The sequence below is a fragment of the Bombus affinis genome, chromosome 2 (assembly GCF_024516045.1).
Source record: "Bombus affinis isolate iyBomAffi1 chromosome 2, iyBomAffi1.2, whole genome shotgun sequence".
Classification (NCBI taxonomy): Eukaryota; Metazoa; Arthropoda; class Insecta; order Hymenoptera; family Apidae; genus Bombus; species Bombus affinis.
The window spans coordinates 6352830-6370908 of record NC_066345.1 but is presented as its reverse complement, the minus strand read 5'-3'; the positions used below and the strand labels follow the sequence as shown (position 1 = coordinate 6370908).

At 27.0% G+C, this 18079-nt stretch overlaps 3 protein-coding genes and 1 long non-coding RNA gene across 8 annotated transcripts; 3 read left to right on the top strand and 1 right to left on the bottom strand.

Moving 5' to 3' along the window:
- Positions 1–43: 43 nt before the first annotated feature.
- Positions 44–2059, top strand: LOC126928308 (cyclin-dependent kinase 20). The gene is made up of 5 exons (XM_050744117.1): positions 44–631; positions 760–948; positions 1179–1415; positions 1492–1719; positions 1790–2059. Exons 1-5 carry the CDS (start codon positions 446–448, stop codon positions 1943–1945), a joined length of 996 nt encoding a protein of 331 aa, XP_050600074.1. The 5' UTR covers positions 44–445; the 3' UTR covers positions 1946–2059.
- LOC126928283 (39S ribosomal protein L37, mitochondrial) lies at positions 1749–5533 on the bottom strand. 4 transcript variants are annotated; one of them, XM_050744105.1, is made up of 7 exons: positions 5426–5533; positions 4750–4923; positions 3599–3805; positions 3367–3486; positions 3175–3281; positions 2699–2881; positions 1749–2612 (listed from the first exon to the last, which is right to left on the bottom strand). In XM_050744105.1, the coding sequence occupies exons 2-7, from the start codon at positions 4911–4913 to the stop codon at positions 2191–2193; spliced, it is 1203 nt and encodes a 400-aa protein (XP_050600062.1). In that variant the 5' UTR covers positions 4914–4923; positions 5426–5533; the 3' UTR covers positions 1749–2190. The 4 variants fall into 4 exon arrangements, with proteins under 4 accessions (XP_050600062.1, XP_050600072.1, XP_050600068.1 ...); XM_050744115.1 differs by lacking the exon at positions 5426–5533 and adding an exon at positions 5252–5390; XM_050744111.1 differs by lacking the exon at positions 5426–5533 and adding an exon at positions 4972–5232.
- LOC126928377 (uncharacterized) lies at positions 5405–6426 on the top strand. The gene is made up of 2 exons (XR_007716592.1): positions 5405–5551; positions 5655–6426. It is a non-coding gene; the product is annotated as an uncharacterized LOC126928377 (long non-coding RNA).
- An 884-nt stretch (positions 6427–7310) lies between these two features.
- On the top strand, positions 7311–16422 carry LOC126928710 (E3 ubiquitin-protein ligase Su(dx)). Of its 2 annotated transcripts, none has more exons than XM_050744399.1 (12): positions 7311–7484; positions 7902–8037; positions 8911–9357; positions 10837–11902; positions 11986–12217; positions 12339–12652; positions 12735–12977; positions 13058–13217; positions 13460–13734; positions 13810–14035; positions 14118–14214; positions 14333–16422. In XM_050744399.1, exons 2-12 carry the CDS (start codon positions 7980–7982, stop codon positions 14503–14505), a joined length of 3291 nt encoding a protein of 1096 aa, XP_050600356.1. In that variant the 5' UTR covers positions 7311–7484; positions 7902–7979; the 3' UTR covers positions 14506–16422. The 2 variants fall into 2 exon arrangements, with proteins under 2 accessions (XP_050600356.1, XP_050600355.1); XM_050744398.1 differs by having other exon boundaries at positions 7311–7634.
- Positions 16423–18079: the final 1657 nt, after the last annotated feature.

Sequence of the window (18079 nt, the reverse complement as noted above, 5' to 3'; positions counted from 1 at the left end):
CTGGTGAAAATTATGTCATATTCAACGATGGGTTTTGTCGTCTTGCGCGATTAGTCGCAAGTGGAAAACAGGCTTTAATCACAGCTAACCAAAGATAAGGTTAGTCAAGCATTTTCAATTGTAACTATGGAAACCATTAGTTGACATCATTGACGTTACTATGTAACGAAACCGAGACCTGGTGTTATTACGTATAAGCATTATGATATATTTATTCAGCTTTTCGTTTATTAAATTATGTCCATAAATTTCAATGAGAGAAAGAGAGAGAAAGAGATAAAAATTTCAATGAAAGAAAATATATATACTGTAAACTTATAAAATTATGTCATATATTTTAACAAATATAGTATATTTGCTAAAAAATAAAAACAATCTTATTTATCTCTAAAATGTGGAATTATTTTAATATTATAATTGATATTAACTCATAAATATCTTGAATATGGAGAGATATATAGTCACAGGGAAAATTGGAAAAGGAGCACAAGGTATTGTTTTAAAAGCGCATGATGTGGAAACAGAAAAGGATGTTGCATTAAAAAAGTTGTTCTTAAAGAATATTGATAATGGTATATCCATATCTATTATTCGAGAAATAAAAATTTTACAACAATTAAAACATCCCAATGTATGTTTATCTCAATTACTTTATATATAATATATATGTATATAATTCATATAAACAATTTTATAAAAAAAGAACTTCCTTATTAATAATATAGAAATAAATTTAATAAAAAAGATTGTTTAATACAGGTCATAGAGTTATTAGATGCTTTCCCTACTGGTTTGGATTTTATAATGGTATTTGAATATATGCCGACAGGTCTATGGGAAATAATAAGAGACAATGATATATTATTAACTCGAGTTCAAATAAAAATTTATACAAAAATGATTTTAGAGGGCATTGCATATATACATGGAAAAAATATAATACATAGAGTAGGAAATATTTATATTTTTTAATATAAACTTAAGCATAATAATAATAATAATAACAACAACAACAACAACAATAATAATAATAATAATAAGTATAGCTGAAGAACTTTAATTACATACATATTAAATTTATACATAGAATGTTATATATTTTAAATTTTTGGTTTATTTACTTTTTACCTTTAAAATTCTATTGAATTATAGCGAGAATACTAAAATACTATTTTTAGGACTTAAAACCTGCTAATTTACTGATAAATGAAAAAGGTATTTTGAAAATTGCTGATTTTGGTTTAGGAAGATTATTGTGGAAGAATGTAACAAAACCATATTCTCACCAAATTGCCACTAGATGGTATAGAGCACCTGAATTATTATATGGTGCACGATATTATACATCAGCAATTGATATGTGGTCTATTGGATGCATTTTTGGTGAATTATATAACAGATCACCATTATTTCCTGTAAGACATTTCTATTTTTACTCAATTATTGATGTTAATTTTGATATGAATTATATAGTAAACATCAAACTTACAGGGAGAGACAGATATTGAGCAGTTAGCAATAGTTTTAAAATATTTAGGTTCTCCTACATCAGAAACGTGGCCAGATTTAAGTATATTACCTGATTATAATAAAATTACATTTCCATACCATAAGGGAATATCATGGGATGAAATTCTTGAAGATACTGAACAAGAAGCTCTTGATCTAATTAGTAAAATTCTTATTTACAATTCATCACAACGTCTGACAGCTGATGAAGTGTGTAATAAAATAAATACAGCAAGCAATTACTAACAAAAATTAAAATATTTCTTATTTCTTATTTCAGGCATTACAACATCCATATTTCCATATTAAACCATATGTTTCTTCAAAACATTTGATAAAGCCACAAATTAGTCATCGCTATCAAATAAAGCAGAAAGAAATTAATACAGACATCCAAGCTACTACCCTTTTTAAAAATCTGTTAACTATTATATAATAAATGTTCATATTAACAAAGTACACATATAATTAATAAAACAGAAATATATACATTAAGATATAATATATAGAAGTGACCACACAAATAAATTATACGTTTAACTATAATAAACTTCGAGATTATTTAATTTTAATCATTTTAAAGCTGATAGAATAAGAGCTATAAATATTTTTATAGGTACATAAAATTCGAATATTTTCTTAAAAAGGACGTACGAGTTTATTGTCAATAATTATCTTATTTTATTTATTTTTATAAAATGCAAGAAATCTATTAAAAACATCACGATTGTAGCCTGTAAGACAAGGTTGCCCATTTTCATATACAGCTTTTTCATATAATTTTATTGATGGTTCTGACCACCAAAAATTTTTGATTCCTTCTTTGCCATCAACATCTAAGGTATTAAGTTGGTATACAGAGAAATGAAAATTTTGTCCATCTGACTGAACACATTGCACAACAGTAGGTTCAGGTAACTTCTTTACATTTAATCCAAACTTTTGTCGGGCACAAGTTGCTGCTACAGTAAATGATTTCATCATTGAACGTGCGTGAATTTGATCTTCAGTGACTGGCAATTCAGTTATATTTTTAACTTCCTCTGGATTATGATTTATAAAAATAGTGTGAACATTCATTAATGGTGATTCTCTATCAATTGCTATAATGTTAAAATGTACATGTTTAAATTTCCTAATTATGATTTATAAACTATAATCTAGCTTTCTATAACTATAATCAACTTACGATATAAATCCTCAGTGTTATCAATATCCAATTTAGATAAACCAACAGTACAATGTAGTGGGTGAAGATTAGGAACTGCATATTCGTTATCCATATTTACATCAGCTATAGGTGCTAGAGGTATCGAAGATGTCATCATTATATCCATTTTTAAGGAAAATTTTATAAAATCGTTTTCTTTCCCTAAAATATATGAAGTGACAAATTACGGGGTTGTGAATAGACATATACACGAAAATGTGCTAATAAAATATCTTAATTAACTTGTACAAATAATAAAAGTAATGATTTTAAAGTTATGAATCATAAATATTCCTAGTTGGTTTATAATAATCGTAACTGAAAAAGTCAAATACTTTATAATATTATTGTCTTTTATGATCATTAAAAATAGAAATATTATATATAAATGTGCAACACATATAATACATGAAGTTTAATGTATATTTTATAATATTTTTCTTTTAATAATATACCTATACACATAGATGCAAGTCCATCATGAACTATTGATTTGTATTGTGCATCATTTAATCCACATAATGATTCACAAAGTTGTAAAAACTTCTTTGTCAAATTATGCCTACAACATATTCTTTGTTATAGAACTAAAATTTTAAATTAAGAAATATGAAGTAAATGTAATCATACAGATGATTCATACTCACATTTTTCTTGTATTAGATATACCATATACTCTTGGAAATACCCAAGCAGGTCGATTAGGATCTTTCAATCGTGGTAATTTTACTTGCTGTGCATCATATATTACAGATGTATAAACAAATCTGAGTAATTAAAATGATTTTTAAATTGAGAAAAGAAAATCATTAGTTGTATATTTCAAATACAGTGACTAATGAAATTATATGAAACATAGTTATATTTTTATTAATATACCTTTTTAATAAATTATCTATATTGTCTGGAACGTCAGTAATTAGCTCTTGTATATTCTTTGGTAATGCATCATCAAGTTTTAGGGTTTTCGTTAATGCACATGCTTGTCGTACACCTTCTTGTAAAACATTCCAATCTTCAATTACCAAACAACTTTTACTTTTGGAATTAGGTTCTGACTTATTAAAAACAGTTGAATTTTCAATTCTAATATGAAAAAAAAGGAAATTTATTTATAATAAAACTTTGTAGCTACAAATTAACAAAGTGTTTTTCAATTCATAAATATATATTAAGTCAATTAACCAAAGAAAAATTAATAACGTGTGTGTGTGTGTGTGTGTGTGTGTGTGTGTGTGTGTGTGTGTGTGTGTGTGTGTGTGTGTGTGTGTGTGTGTGTGTGTGTGTGTGTGTGTGTGTGTGTGTGTGTGTGTGTGTGTGTGTGTGTGTGTGTGTGTGTGTGTGTGTGTGTGTGTGTGTGTGTGTGTGTGTGTGTGTGTGTGAAAACGAAATACTTTATTAAGGATTTATTCATTTCGTTGAATATAAAAGAATATTTAATAACATTTGTTGCTAAGTACTTATCTTAAAAAGAGTTTGTAACCTTCTATACAGTTATATTATAGCATTATTGATGTTTTTATAGATATCAATGTCCTTAAAAATAAATTCTTATAAAGTAAAATATTATAATTGTTAATAAGATTATAAGAATAATGAGAATTATAATTTAATATTCTTCCAAATTTTGATACAAAAGATACATTTAACTATAAAAATTCCTACAATGTCCAAAATTACAAAAAGTAAATACATCAAGCAATATCTTTCTCAAAATAATCTTTCTATAGAATAATTTGCAAGTTAGGTAAATTATATTTATATTATTTTATATCACTTGACGAAATAATTTTTAAAATTAAGTAACATCCAATAATTTAAGTTATGAAGTTATTTAGATTAAGGATATAAATATGTTATTAACCTTGCATTATTAATTAAGTAAAACAATGTTTTTTAGAAATTTTATGAAACAAACAACATAAAGTATAAAGAAATAAATATGAAAACTATGAAAGATAAATGTTAAAATAACAAATTAAATAAGATGTATATTATATTATACCTCAGTGATATATGAAGTATTTTACCTTTTTGCTGATATTAATTCTGCAGCATCATATACTGTAAAATTCATAGATTTTAAAATTTTTTCTGCTTTAGTTACTTGCACACGTCTTTCTCGTTGATGTTGCCATAAATATCTTATTGCTTTACCTATATGTTGTTTATATAATAATTGTGTGAACTTCATTATAATTTATCTAAAAAAAAAAAAAAAAATGATAATTTACATCATTATAGAGAGTAACTTTAGAATATTGCTGACATAGGTTAAGTGGAACTATTATTTTCTAAGAATAAGAAATACATATTATTTGTTTCCTACTCTATCTCTTTCTTCTGCTCTTCTCTCCCTTTTCAAAATTATTGAAATAATTCTAACTCTTTAGTTTAAATTAACAACAATTTAATAATTGTTATATGAGTAAACTTTTATTCATATTACAATGTATCTACTATATAAATATATGTTTAATAATTATATTATGATGATGATAATTCCATTAATGTTTTATATTAGTATATTACTGAGAAATATCATGACGGTAGATGTGAATACAATATCGTCGAGATAAATTTGTAATCTTTAATATCAATAATTCAAATATCACTCAAATATTATTAAAAAATATATACACAGACTACAGTCATACATATAAACAAATCTGAAGACTTGTTGGGGAATAGCAGAGAAAAAGTTACCTCTCTGGTTTTGGTATATGAGTGTTGGACCTGTTTATATATATGATCATAACCGAACCTGTATACACGACCGTGATGGCAACACTGCTTTTGCATGCATCGAAAGTCCTATTTTATTGCAGTGAAGTAAGTAGATTATCATTAATATCTTCCTTAAAAAAATTGATAGAAATATACTTAACTTTTAAAATAAGTTATAATAAAAATAATGATATTAATATAATTGTAGGGCAATGGAAATGAAATATAAATATTGGGAATAATAGAAATAACATATGTATAAACCTTTAGAAGGTATTAAAGGTGTTTGCCTGTATGTAAAATATTTACACTGTTTAAAGAGAATGTAAATGTACTGCAAAATAAGTAAGAACTGAACTATAGCTTCAAAAATAAATAAATAAAAATATTTAAAAAATGAAATTGTCTAAATGAAAGAGGTTAAGTGAATATATAGCATAAGTGAAGATGAGCCATGGATATAGGAATATAGGGAACGAGTAATGACTGAGGGGTGCTGAAGCTATTTCTGGGAAGCGGAGAACGTAGTTTTGGGGCCGCATTGATAATTGGTCGTGGCAAACGCAATCTCTTAATCTCATCGAGCAAGAGTAAATTAGTGTAACTAGTTTTCTCCTTCTGACATACATCATTGAGTCAGTCACTAAGTCACCAATAACCAATGTAGTTCCAATTATCACCTGATCATGTTCCCAGTTCCCTAGAAGTAACTTCACACTCCTTGCCTGAACTAGACATTTATGTTCGATTCTTATATTCCTATGTCCATAAATAGCTGAGCAATAAGAATAACTCACGAGAAATAACTAGAATTTTTGCAAATATGAACAAAAATTTTCATGTCAATATTTGTAAAACATGATAAATTTCGCACACCACTTTAGAGGTAGCGCATTATCGTTTTTAATTTTTAATAATAATATAAGTGCTAGGATTTCATAATTCTTCATTCCTTGGAAATAAAAAAAACAGAAACACAATTATTTGATTTTGAAGTCCTATCATAATTTCCTTTACAGCCAAAAACACATCAATGTAATAATGTTATTAATTTATAAAACATCGTATAAAGCTATTATATTGTAAAAAGCTAAAATAAAAGATTTTCAATAAGTATTTAGGAGTTTTGACTTTAGAGTCTATTTCACATATACTGTTATACATTCTGTTGCATTATACTGTAATTGTTTTATATTAGTATTATCACTTACTGTCACAACATACTTATATTATACTAATAAACATTTATAGGTTATAAAACTGGTTAGATTATATTTATATCATTGTAGAAGAAGAAGAAGTTCCTAATCACAGAAGAAGTTCCTAATATTGTTGTCAGATTCACTTTTATTATGAAGCGTAAAAGCCCAATCTTTAGAGTACATTTTAGATTTAATTTCATAATATTTTTTAATGCTTTCTTACAATATTACAAACTGATATCTTTTAATATTATTAAAACTAAAATTAAAATATTGAATATGCCACATATCATTTTGTTTCTTTTTAATATAAAGTAACAATCATTTTACTTCATTTTGATAATAATTTTAATGACGTAATAAGGCATACATATTTTAATAATTTTCTAATTATGATTTTTATGTTTCCTTCTACTTCTTTTATGTACATATATATTATCAAATATTTTCAACAACTTATTTTAACAACAAATAAATACTTTGACATGTCCAACATTCACGAATTGTATACTATTTTTTTAGTAAATTCATATTTTATGCTATTAAATTCTAGGGAATTCGAAATATAGAGACTTAATACAGCTTACATTTTCTGTGAGATAAATACATAATATATGCGCGCGCATCCACATGCTATACTTTTATACCTAGTGATTTGCATATTATAAAAGGTTCCTACCTTTGATGTGTGAAAAGATGGTGACCTACTGATAACGAAGTTCTGTGATAAAAATTGAGTGTGGAAGAACCTTTTCTATCATACAAACGTTAATATCCTAGATACAGGCAATGCATTGGAGTTGGATACACTTGCAACAATCATGATAAATACATCTGTATGTGTTACAATTATTTGAGTATTTTAATATCCGATCATTAGAAAGGATACCAATAGCAGTAGTGTTTTTAGTATGTGAAAACGATAAAGTTTTTTAAATCGTATTGTATTTAATCGGTAATGTGTGTATTTACTACTAATTATATATGTAAGTGCATTTCTTCACAACATGTTATTTAGTGTTTATCGCCATTATAAAATATCTGAAATACGTTTTTATTTTGGTAATTTATATATTGATGTAGCATAATTTACCAACTCATGATACTGGTTTAAGTATTGTTTTAACATAGTACTAATTGTTTTCACAACGTCCTTTAATTTTACCTTAAATTATTTTTGTAATTTTTATTTACACACTTATGATAAGGGTGTTGATACTTAATTGTACTATTAAGGTTATAAAATATTGCAGGTAAAACTTACATATAAATAGTTAAGAAATTATGAATTCTCAAAAATTATCTTATTAAAATATACTAAATTGTATACAATGTCTCATTGTGAAGAAGAAGTGGCATCGTCTGGTTTTCACCAATTAAGCATTACAAGTAAGTTTTTATATCCTTATTTATTGTTATATATATTTAACATATTTTGTGTATTGTATAGTTCATGCACTATCATGCATAAGTATTTGGATGCTTGGTGCAGTCAAATCTGAACATAGATATTTTTAATATATGTTTAACATTATGATAGGAGAATATTTCTCTATTGTTAATTCTTTATTTCTTGTCATAACTAAAGTCAAATGTTCTGCTAAACTAAAACTAAAACAAGGAATATACATGTATCAATCAAGTTCCACACTTATCTGTAATAAATACATGACTTTATAAAATATACATAAACTATTAAAATGTGATTGGAAACACTTGTTCTCATTATTATTCTAAAATCTCAATGTTGATCAGATACACTTAGTTGCCTATCTTAAGTGTTTCTCTCGAAGTATTTTCCAACCTACCTATCCTACCCTAATCTTATCGTATTCCATTAATTGCATTTAAGATACTGTACTAGGATCAAAGGTAAAAATTAAATTAAAGAACTTTATTTGGGATAAAGTTCCAAGTAGCATCTGCATTCAATCAAGACAAAATTTGGTGGATATTATAAGAACAGAGAGTAGGCTCAAAGGTTTTGACAATTCATGCATTTAGAAGATATAGAAAGTGTCCAAATACCTATACATAGTAGTATATATATGAATATGTGTACATACATGTACAAAGTTTTACATTTACATAATTTAACAGTCATAATTTTACAATGTAATGTAGTTTAATTTTAATTACTTACCAGATAAATATTAAACATATAAAAATTGTTAGAAAAATGCATAAAAAATAAATTATATAATATTACTCTTAGATATTAATACTGTTTTAAGTATATATAATAAAATTTTGTTATTTTAGTTGAAGGTGCTATATTAAGAAGTTCTACATTTTTAAAGCCTAATCCTTACATTGAATTTTCTGTTGATGATAAAAGTCCTCGGAAGACAGAAGTTTCAAAATCCACATATCAACCAAAATGGAACGAGGAATTTACAATACTTGTAACTCCATATTCTCAATTACATTTTCGATTGTTAGATCACAGTACATTCCGAAAAGATACTTTAATTGGAGAAAAAAAAATAAGTCTTTCTCAAGTATTATCTCACTATAATGGGAAATTAGAAAATATGGAAGTAACGTTTGATTTAATGACTGAAAATAAACATGATTCTCAGTTATGTAAGGTTGGAGAATTGATTACAGTATTTGATGGATTAAGAATTAACATGCCAAATACGTCATCCCTAACTATTAATGAATCACCATCGTGTCAGACACAATCTGCCTGTATGCCTTATGATGGTAAGAAGTTAAGATCAAGCATATAATAATCTTTAAATAATAAATGAACAAAATAATTTTTAGCCAATGATAAATGAGACAAAAATTTTTACAAAATTTTAAGGAAAGAATAGCAGGATAATGAGTATTATCTAGATAAGTATTATTAAGTTGTCTGAAAAGTTTCTTTTATAGACACGTCTTTTACAACAATGCATCTTTATATAAACATGAAACCTAATTTTTCGAACGTTGTGATCTTTATTTTGATAGAACAAAATGGATCATATGTAATTCGATAAAATAATATAAAATGGAAAATGTTGTGCATCTATTATTTCCTTATAAAACGAAAGAAACTTTTCGAATGTTCTAATATATGTAGTGTATGTCATTATATGACATTATATGACATTTCAAATATAGCTGTCTATTATAGAATTTAATAAAATTTTTAAAGCGTTCATATTAATTTTTAAAAATCAATAAATTAATGAAACAAAATATTAAAAATGTTTCTCTCTTCTTGGAAAAGTTAAAGTTACTTTAAATGTTTTAAATAGGAGCATCCTCACTTTTAATTTTATAAGGAATAAGGTTATTTAATTTCCACTGTTACACATACATCTAAAATATTTAATTATATGATCACATCTTTACAGAACTTCATGATAATTTTTCAATGATGATCAAATTAATAAGTGTAGTATGATGTACTATGATTGGCTTTGAATTTGCAGTATAATATTTCAAAATCACTAAGTAATCAATCTTTTGTAGAGAATCATAGATAATCATATTACGATTTCGTAAAAAATATATTTTCTACATATTCTACACATATTTGCTATATACATATACATATAAGATACTTCTAATGCTGGTGTTCTTATTGCTTTATAATTAGTAATGTAGGTTTGGAAGAACTAACAGACTGAGAAATAAGTAAACATCTAGTAATGAATAAATAATATTTACAACAAAATGCAAATGTGATATGTGTAAATTAAAGTATAAATTATTTTTAAGATATTCTTGCAATCATCTGTATAGAAATTATCATTATATTTTATTTATTTGTTATAATAAAATATATTTAAAATAAGCGTTATTTGCATTTAAATAAAGTATCAGAAAATACACAAATTTTTTCATTATTCAATTTGGAAAAATGAAAGGAGATGTCTTCTTTTTTAAGTTATTTAAAATTGAACTTGAAATATCTTTATAATGTATAGTAAAATATAAATGATTGAATAATTTTAAATATAAACTAAACATACATGCTGAGTTTTGTTTTTATGTATTTAGTAAATAATAGATTTCTGAAATGAAAAACCATACAGAATAATTTTATAATACAAATTACATAAAACTTTTGTGCGCCTGTATGTATAATAAAAACAATTATATATTCTAATTATATATCTTATATATATACACATATATATAAATAATAAAATTGTTCTTAATTTAAGTACAAGCATAATCATATTTTAGGTGTTTCGAATAATGATGCTGTTAGTAATAGTAGCATTCTTAATGGAGGGATTCGTGCTCGCATGAGATTACATGAACCTAAACATGTTGCATCATCTACATTTCATGGAACATTACCAAATGTTTATCAGAACTCTACTTATAGTAGTGGAAGTGAACAGGCCAATGCCAATAAGAATAATGAACAAATTGAGCCCGCTGCATCGAATTCATTATCAAATGGACACGCAATATCGCCTGCAGACAAATCCATTGTAACATTACCAGGACGTTTTACAGGATCTTTGCCAGATGGGCGTCAAATGTCTCGAATAGAGCATGTATCGACATCTGGTATGGTAGATGGAAGACTTGGTACAGTAGATGGAAGATTTGGTACATGTACAGAACAATTACCAAAGGTTTCTGTCTCGGAAAGTCGTAATATTTCTCAACTTGAACAATCAACAGTATTACCTGGAACAGTTGGAATACCTAGATCAGATCAATTAACTGTAGTTAATACAGATATATGTTCACATAGTAGAACAGACCAGCCTATTTCTAATGAACGTAACTCTCGATCAGAACAGTCTGTAACTGGTCCTCTTTCAGATAGTTATGGAACTATGAGAACGGATCAAGATACTACTCCTTTAGTAGATGGATGTACAGTTTCTAGAGTAGAACAACTTAGAAATTCTGGATTAACTGATAGTCAGGGACATTCTCAGACAGAGCAATCTGTAGTATTTACTTTATCAGATGGTTCTCATTTAGAACAACCTACAGTGTTTCTTATGACAGATGGACGTGGAATCGCACGTTCAGACCCATCTTCGATATTATCCTTGGATGATGCACGTAGAATTTCTCGTACTGAACAATATACAAATCCTACAACTACTCGTTCAAATTCCCGAGTAGTACAACGGGTCGCTCCATTAACAGGACAAACTACTATGATACCTGGTCAGTCAACTCAACCTGAATCTTCAATAGTACTTGCTGAAGTTGGTCCTACAAATCATTCTGAAGAGCCATTAGCTCCTGGTTGGGAAATGAGATATGACATTTATGGAAGAAGGTTGTAATATTTTAAAAGTTATTCAATTTTTACATTTTTAGAAAATATATAATATTCTTTTTTTATGGTACATTTTTAATTAGGTATTATGTTGATCATAAGACACGAAGCACTTCTTGGGAAAGACCACAACCTCTGCCACCTGGATGGGAAGTTCGTAGAGATCCAAGAGGCAGAATTTATTATGTAGATCATAATAGAAGAACTACAACATGGCAAATACCAAATACAGAAAGATTACAACATTTTCAACACTGGCAAGGTGAAAGACAGCATGTGGTACAACAAGGTAACCAACGGTTTCTTTATCCTCAAGTAAGTAATAAATAATTATAACATATATATAATTTTATTTTTATTTATATTTTACATTGAGTTTTGAAAATATAGATGTTTAACAATCTAATATAGAAATAAATTTGATATGTATATATAGGCGCATGGAAATCAAGCAGCTATAGCAGGACCATCAACATCATCCATAATCGATGATGATGATGCTTTGGGACCATTACCTGCTGGCTGGGAGAGACGTAAACAACCAGAAGGAAGAGTTTATTATGTAAATCATAAAAATCGTACTACACAATGGGAAGATCCAAGAACACAAGGACAAGAAACTGGAATTGATGAACCACCATTACCAGATGGCTGGGAAATGCGATTAACTGAAGATGGAGTTCGATATTTTGTAGATCATAATACAAGAACTACTACATTTCAGGATCCAAGACCTGGAGCACCTAAAGGGTTTGTGTAATCTTTTTTTATCAATCTTTACTAGTTTAATTTTTTGCCTTATTATGTTCTTTACTATTATATTTTTATTTAGTCCTAAAGGTATTTATCGTGTACCAAGAGCATATGAAAGATCATTCCGATGGAAATTATCACAATTTCGCTTCTTGTGTCAAACTAATGCATTACCGAATCATATAAAAATTAGTGTCAATCGACAGACATTATTTGAAGACTCTTATCATCAAATAATGAATGCAGAAGCTTTTGCATTGAGGCGCAGATTATATATCATATTTAAAGGAGAAGAAGGGTTAGATTATGGAGGTGTATCAAGGTAAGAATTGAATCAACAATTCCATGGAAAAAATTTTATTTTGTAAGAATAAAAATAAATTAAACAAATTCTGATTTCAGAGAATGGTTTTTCCTATTGAGTCATGAAGTATTAAATCCAATGTACTGTTTATTTGAATATGCCAACAAGAGTAATTATAGCTTACAAATCAATCCAGCATCTTATGTCAATCCTGATCATTTACAGTATTTTAAATTCATTGGAAGATTTATAGCAATGGTATGATAATTTCTACTGTTAATAATATTATATTTGATAAAATCAATGAAATTAATATACACCAAATATAATATAGTGTATAATAATATATATATTATACACATATATTAATATATGTGTATAATATATATATTATATATATATATTATATATATATTAATATATGTGTATAATATATTTGTATTAAATACAAAATATATATAATATGTTATATATAATAAATATAAATACATTAATTGTAGGCTCTTTATCATGGACGGTTTATCTACAGTGGTTTCACTATGCCGTTTTATAAACGTATGTTAAATAAGAAATTGGTTATGAAAGATATAGAATCCATTGATCCAGAATTCTATAAATCTCTTGTATGGATAAAAGAAAATAATATCGACGAGTGTGGTCTCGAATTGTATTATAGTGTGGATTTTGAAATTCTTGGTCAAGTAATACATCATGAATTAAAAGAGGGTGGTGACAAAATTAGAGTTATTGAAGATAATAAAGAAGAATATATTAGGTACTATTATAATTAATATTAAGTTAACATTTTACATCTTAAAAAATAATTATTCATTGATTGTTACTATATAAGGTTAATGACAGAATGGAGGATGACCAGAGGTATAGAGGACCAAACTAAAGCATTTTTGGAAGGTTTCAATTCGGTTGTACCATTGGAATGGTTGAAATATTTTGATGAACGTGAATTAGAACTTATGCTCTGTGGTATGCAAGAAATAGATGTAGAAGACTGGCAACGCAATACAATTTATAGACATTATACACGAAATAGCAAACAAATCTTATGGTTTTGGCAGGTTCGTTATTATGCGTATAAAATTATTTGTAAAATATTATTTAGTATGTATATCATTTATTATATTTATATATTTTATTCAGTTTGTAACAAGAACAGATAGTGAAAAACGAGCTCGACTTTTGCAGTTTGTAACGGGTACCTGTCGAGTACCTGTTGGAGGATTTGCAGAACTAATGGGTAAATAGTAAACATCAATAACTAAATAAATATGAAATAATTTATAGAAATCAGATGATTTACATTTGAAACTATTTTTTGTTATTTTTTTGTTCGTGTTCTTTTTTATTCTCTTTAGGGAGCAATGGTCCTCAAAGATTTTGCATAGAAAAAGTAGGAAAGGATACATGGCTACCTAGATCACATACATGCTTCAATAGATTGGATTTACCACCATATAAAAGTTATGATCAACTAGTAGAAAAGTTAAACTATGCAATTGAAGAAACAGAAGGTTTTGGTCAAGAATAATTAGAAATATACCTTATGAAACGTAATATGCCACTGCCTATGAAGCGATGAAGACAAGTTTAATATAGTGGTACAAGGTTTTAATGATTTTATTTATCTTGTTCCCAATAACAAGATACAATTGTTAAGTGAAGAAATTTCTTTAAATTAATGAATTGAAGACGTTTGTATTACATCTTTATAAAAAAAATTCTTATATTCTTTTTAATTGAAAATGTTTTATTTCAAAATATATTTCATTTATTTTATGTATGTTGTAATGGAACCTAGACATGTAAAAGTCGTAGAAAATATTAATGAAATGCACAGAAAATATTAACAAATTTGTATATATTTAGAAAATAAAGTTTATAAACAATTCGTAGAATAAAATGAAAGCAAAGATGCCAAAATAATTATCTTATAATAATTAATTTTTTAAAGATTAATTTTATTTTATTTTCTTGTGTTTTTCTGTCCTAATAAGAGTTATAACAATAAAATATATTCTGTCTTTTAAGTGTTAGATATTGATGCTTTCTACGATATTTTAGTAACAGTCCCTATGGAAGGACTTGAAAATTACAATAACAAATGCTGTACATATTAAGCCATTAATATATTGTATTTTATGTGACAATTCAATAATAACAATTTCATGTTTTGTCCTAAGTAGTTATAAAAACTGTATTGAAAAAAATTTGTAGACACATTAGGAAATGAAAAATACTAGATCCGAAAATGGCTATTTGCATAAACTAGATAATTTATAAAATATTTAACATATGAATCTATAAAGAAATAATGTCTGATAATTTCAGCTTACATTTCAAGTAATTCTTTTTACTGCTTGAAATATTATAAACGAAAAAATACTATATTTTATCGTGAGAATTTAATTCTTGCAAATAATATTTTTAAATTATTAGCATTTATTAATATTCATAATGCATAAATTTCACTTGTTTCTGTAACAGATACCACTGTAAGAATGTGGTATAACAAAATTAATAATAATAAACTAAAATATTTGACTATTTCTATTTGCTTATAATGTTTTACGTTCCCAGATAATAAAGCATTAGTTTGAAGATATCAAATTAATAAAAGATATTATATATGTTCATATAAAAATATAGCAGGAAAAATGAACTTAAAGAAATATAAATCCGAATCCAAAAATTGAATGCCTTCATAGCGAAATATTAATTAACATTTGTAAAATATTTATTATATAAATTAACATATAAAGTGAATTTTACATAAATTTATTTCAAGATATGACACAATTATAAATTACAAATTTATGCTTACAGAAATATTATAAATTATTGAATGTCTGTATAAAAGTGGTGGGATATATTTTTTAATTATTTGTTTTTTTTATTCAAACCAGTCCATAATGTCTAATTTCACTTTTATGTGCAGAGCTTTGCTTGTGCATTATTCTTATTAAATTAATGTTTGATATTATAACTATTTTTTATAACATTTACAATACACCTGTTTGAATTTTTTTTTAATTCTAATATTCTTTATATTATAATCTTAGGACAATAAACGTGAAATTTGTTATTGTTTTCAACAGTAATTTGTGTGCGCATGTATGCATCCGTATATGTACAAATAGATATTGTAATTAATGTAAGAATTAACACATTTAATATGCATGCAATATAAAATTGTATATGTGTGCACACAAATTAAATTCATGGAATGTGTATTCGAACAGTAATATAATACAAAATAAATGTATGACAAATTTATAATAATGTTAAAAAAAAGTTTACTCATTCATTGATAAATCACTTAAAATACATATAAATACTTGTATTATAACTTCTATATAATGTGTATTCTAAGTTTCATAACTTAATGTATACAATGTATGAAACTATTTACTGTTATCTTCTCAAACTATTAAAGTGTAAACTTTTATTGAAGTGTAAACTTATACTTTACTTTCTATTATTTTAATGTAACTACATTTTATTTATTGTTTATCATTTTTGGGTTGTGTAAAAATTTTTACAATAATAAAAGTGTTTTAAAAAGAGAAGAAACAGAAGATATAATTTGTTTCCCAATATTATCATTTAAAATCTGTCCTTTGCAGAATTTGAAAATGATTATGAAATCTGTTTTGAAGTATTATAATTGAAAAATCTCTTTTGATAAATTTAAATGAGGGTGTAAAAGTATGAAAATACTTTAGATTTCGTAAAACGTATTGATATCTATTTTTTCTAAATATATGAAATTAAATATGTAACATCTATCCTGTGCATATTTCGTATGTTATAATGAAATATTGTACTTTTTTTTTATTTAAATTGTTGTTATATACGCATCCACCACAGAGCGAAAACGTGCGCTTTTAGTCTAGTGCACTCCACAGATAGAATTCATTCATACCACATGTGAGCATATCACGTTTGTTAGACCATGATATCATAGTATACCTCATCACAAGATTATCAAAATTACAAAATTTGTGATATATATGTACGAAACTTGGGCAATTTTATTTACATTAGGTAAGTCTCAGCACTTTTACAAAACTTTCTTCCTTATTTACTAAATAAGACTGGAATCCAAAACTAACAAAAAGATGAAGAACGGAAATTTTTGCTTCACATCAGAAGTTATCCCAATGAAACACATAAGAAACAATAACTTCAATCCCTACATCAACTATACTTTAATATATCAAATATATTATGTGTATAATGTATACAACAAAAATTTGGAAGTAACCAAATTAGCCACAACTGCACATTTGCATATAAGTCTAAAACTCCGAGACGTGAATGAATAATAAATCATACTCATATATGCATATGATAAATTCATGACCCATCCCTACCATGAAATTTTAATATTTTTATTTTATATAAAGAATCGAAAAATCATAATCCTGATACAGAACATCTGCAAGACGTTACGAAAAGTGTCATCATGTAATTTCGCATTGCGTTCGTTAAGAGCCAGTAAGTAAGATCGGGCTAATATTGTTTCATCAACTGTTGACTCTATAGAATTCGTGAATTGCAACTCCCTATCTTGACGTACGTTTCACCCACCCATGGAGTGTTTTGATGGAGAACCATATCGAGTCCCGACTGTTGGATGGTTCCCTGCCAGTGATCCTTGTACCTGTGAGTAGAAGAACCTGCAAGGTGACATCGCATGGCAAGTCCTGCAGAATTGGGCCGAGCGCTGATCCTTAGTGTATTCCGTAGGACACTTCCCTCCGATGCAATGCATCATTCCGTCCTAGATATTCTATTCCCGAATATAGACCGCGATAACCCGTCTAAGATATATGTCAAATAATTTTTATTTATATATACTCGGCTTGATGTCCTACTAGGTTCGGCATCCATAATGGGGAAACCTCAGGACCAACGCACGCGGACGTGCGCTGTCAGACTAGGCCGCGGGACTTGGACTCCTGTTGGTGAACAGGTGCTCGGCCAGCACCTGCGTGGCCGAGGAGGAGCTCCGTTGTTGACATTACATGCGTCTCCCCTGCGAAGTCGGAGACCATCTGGTTCTACGACAAGAACAGGCGAGGGACTCCTCCGTCCGGTCT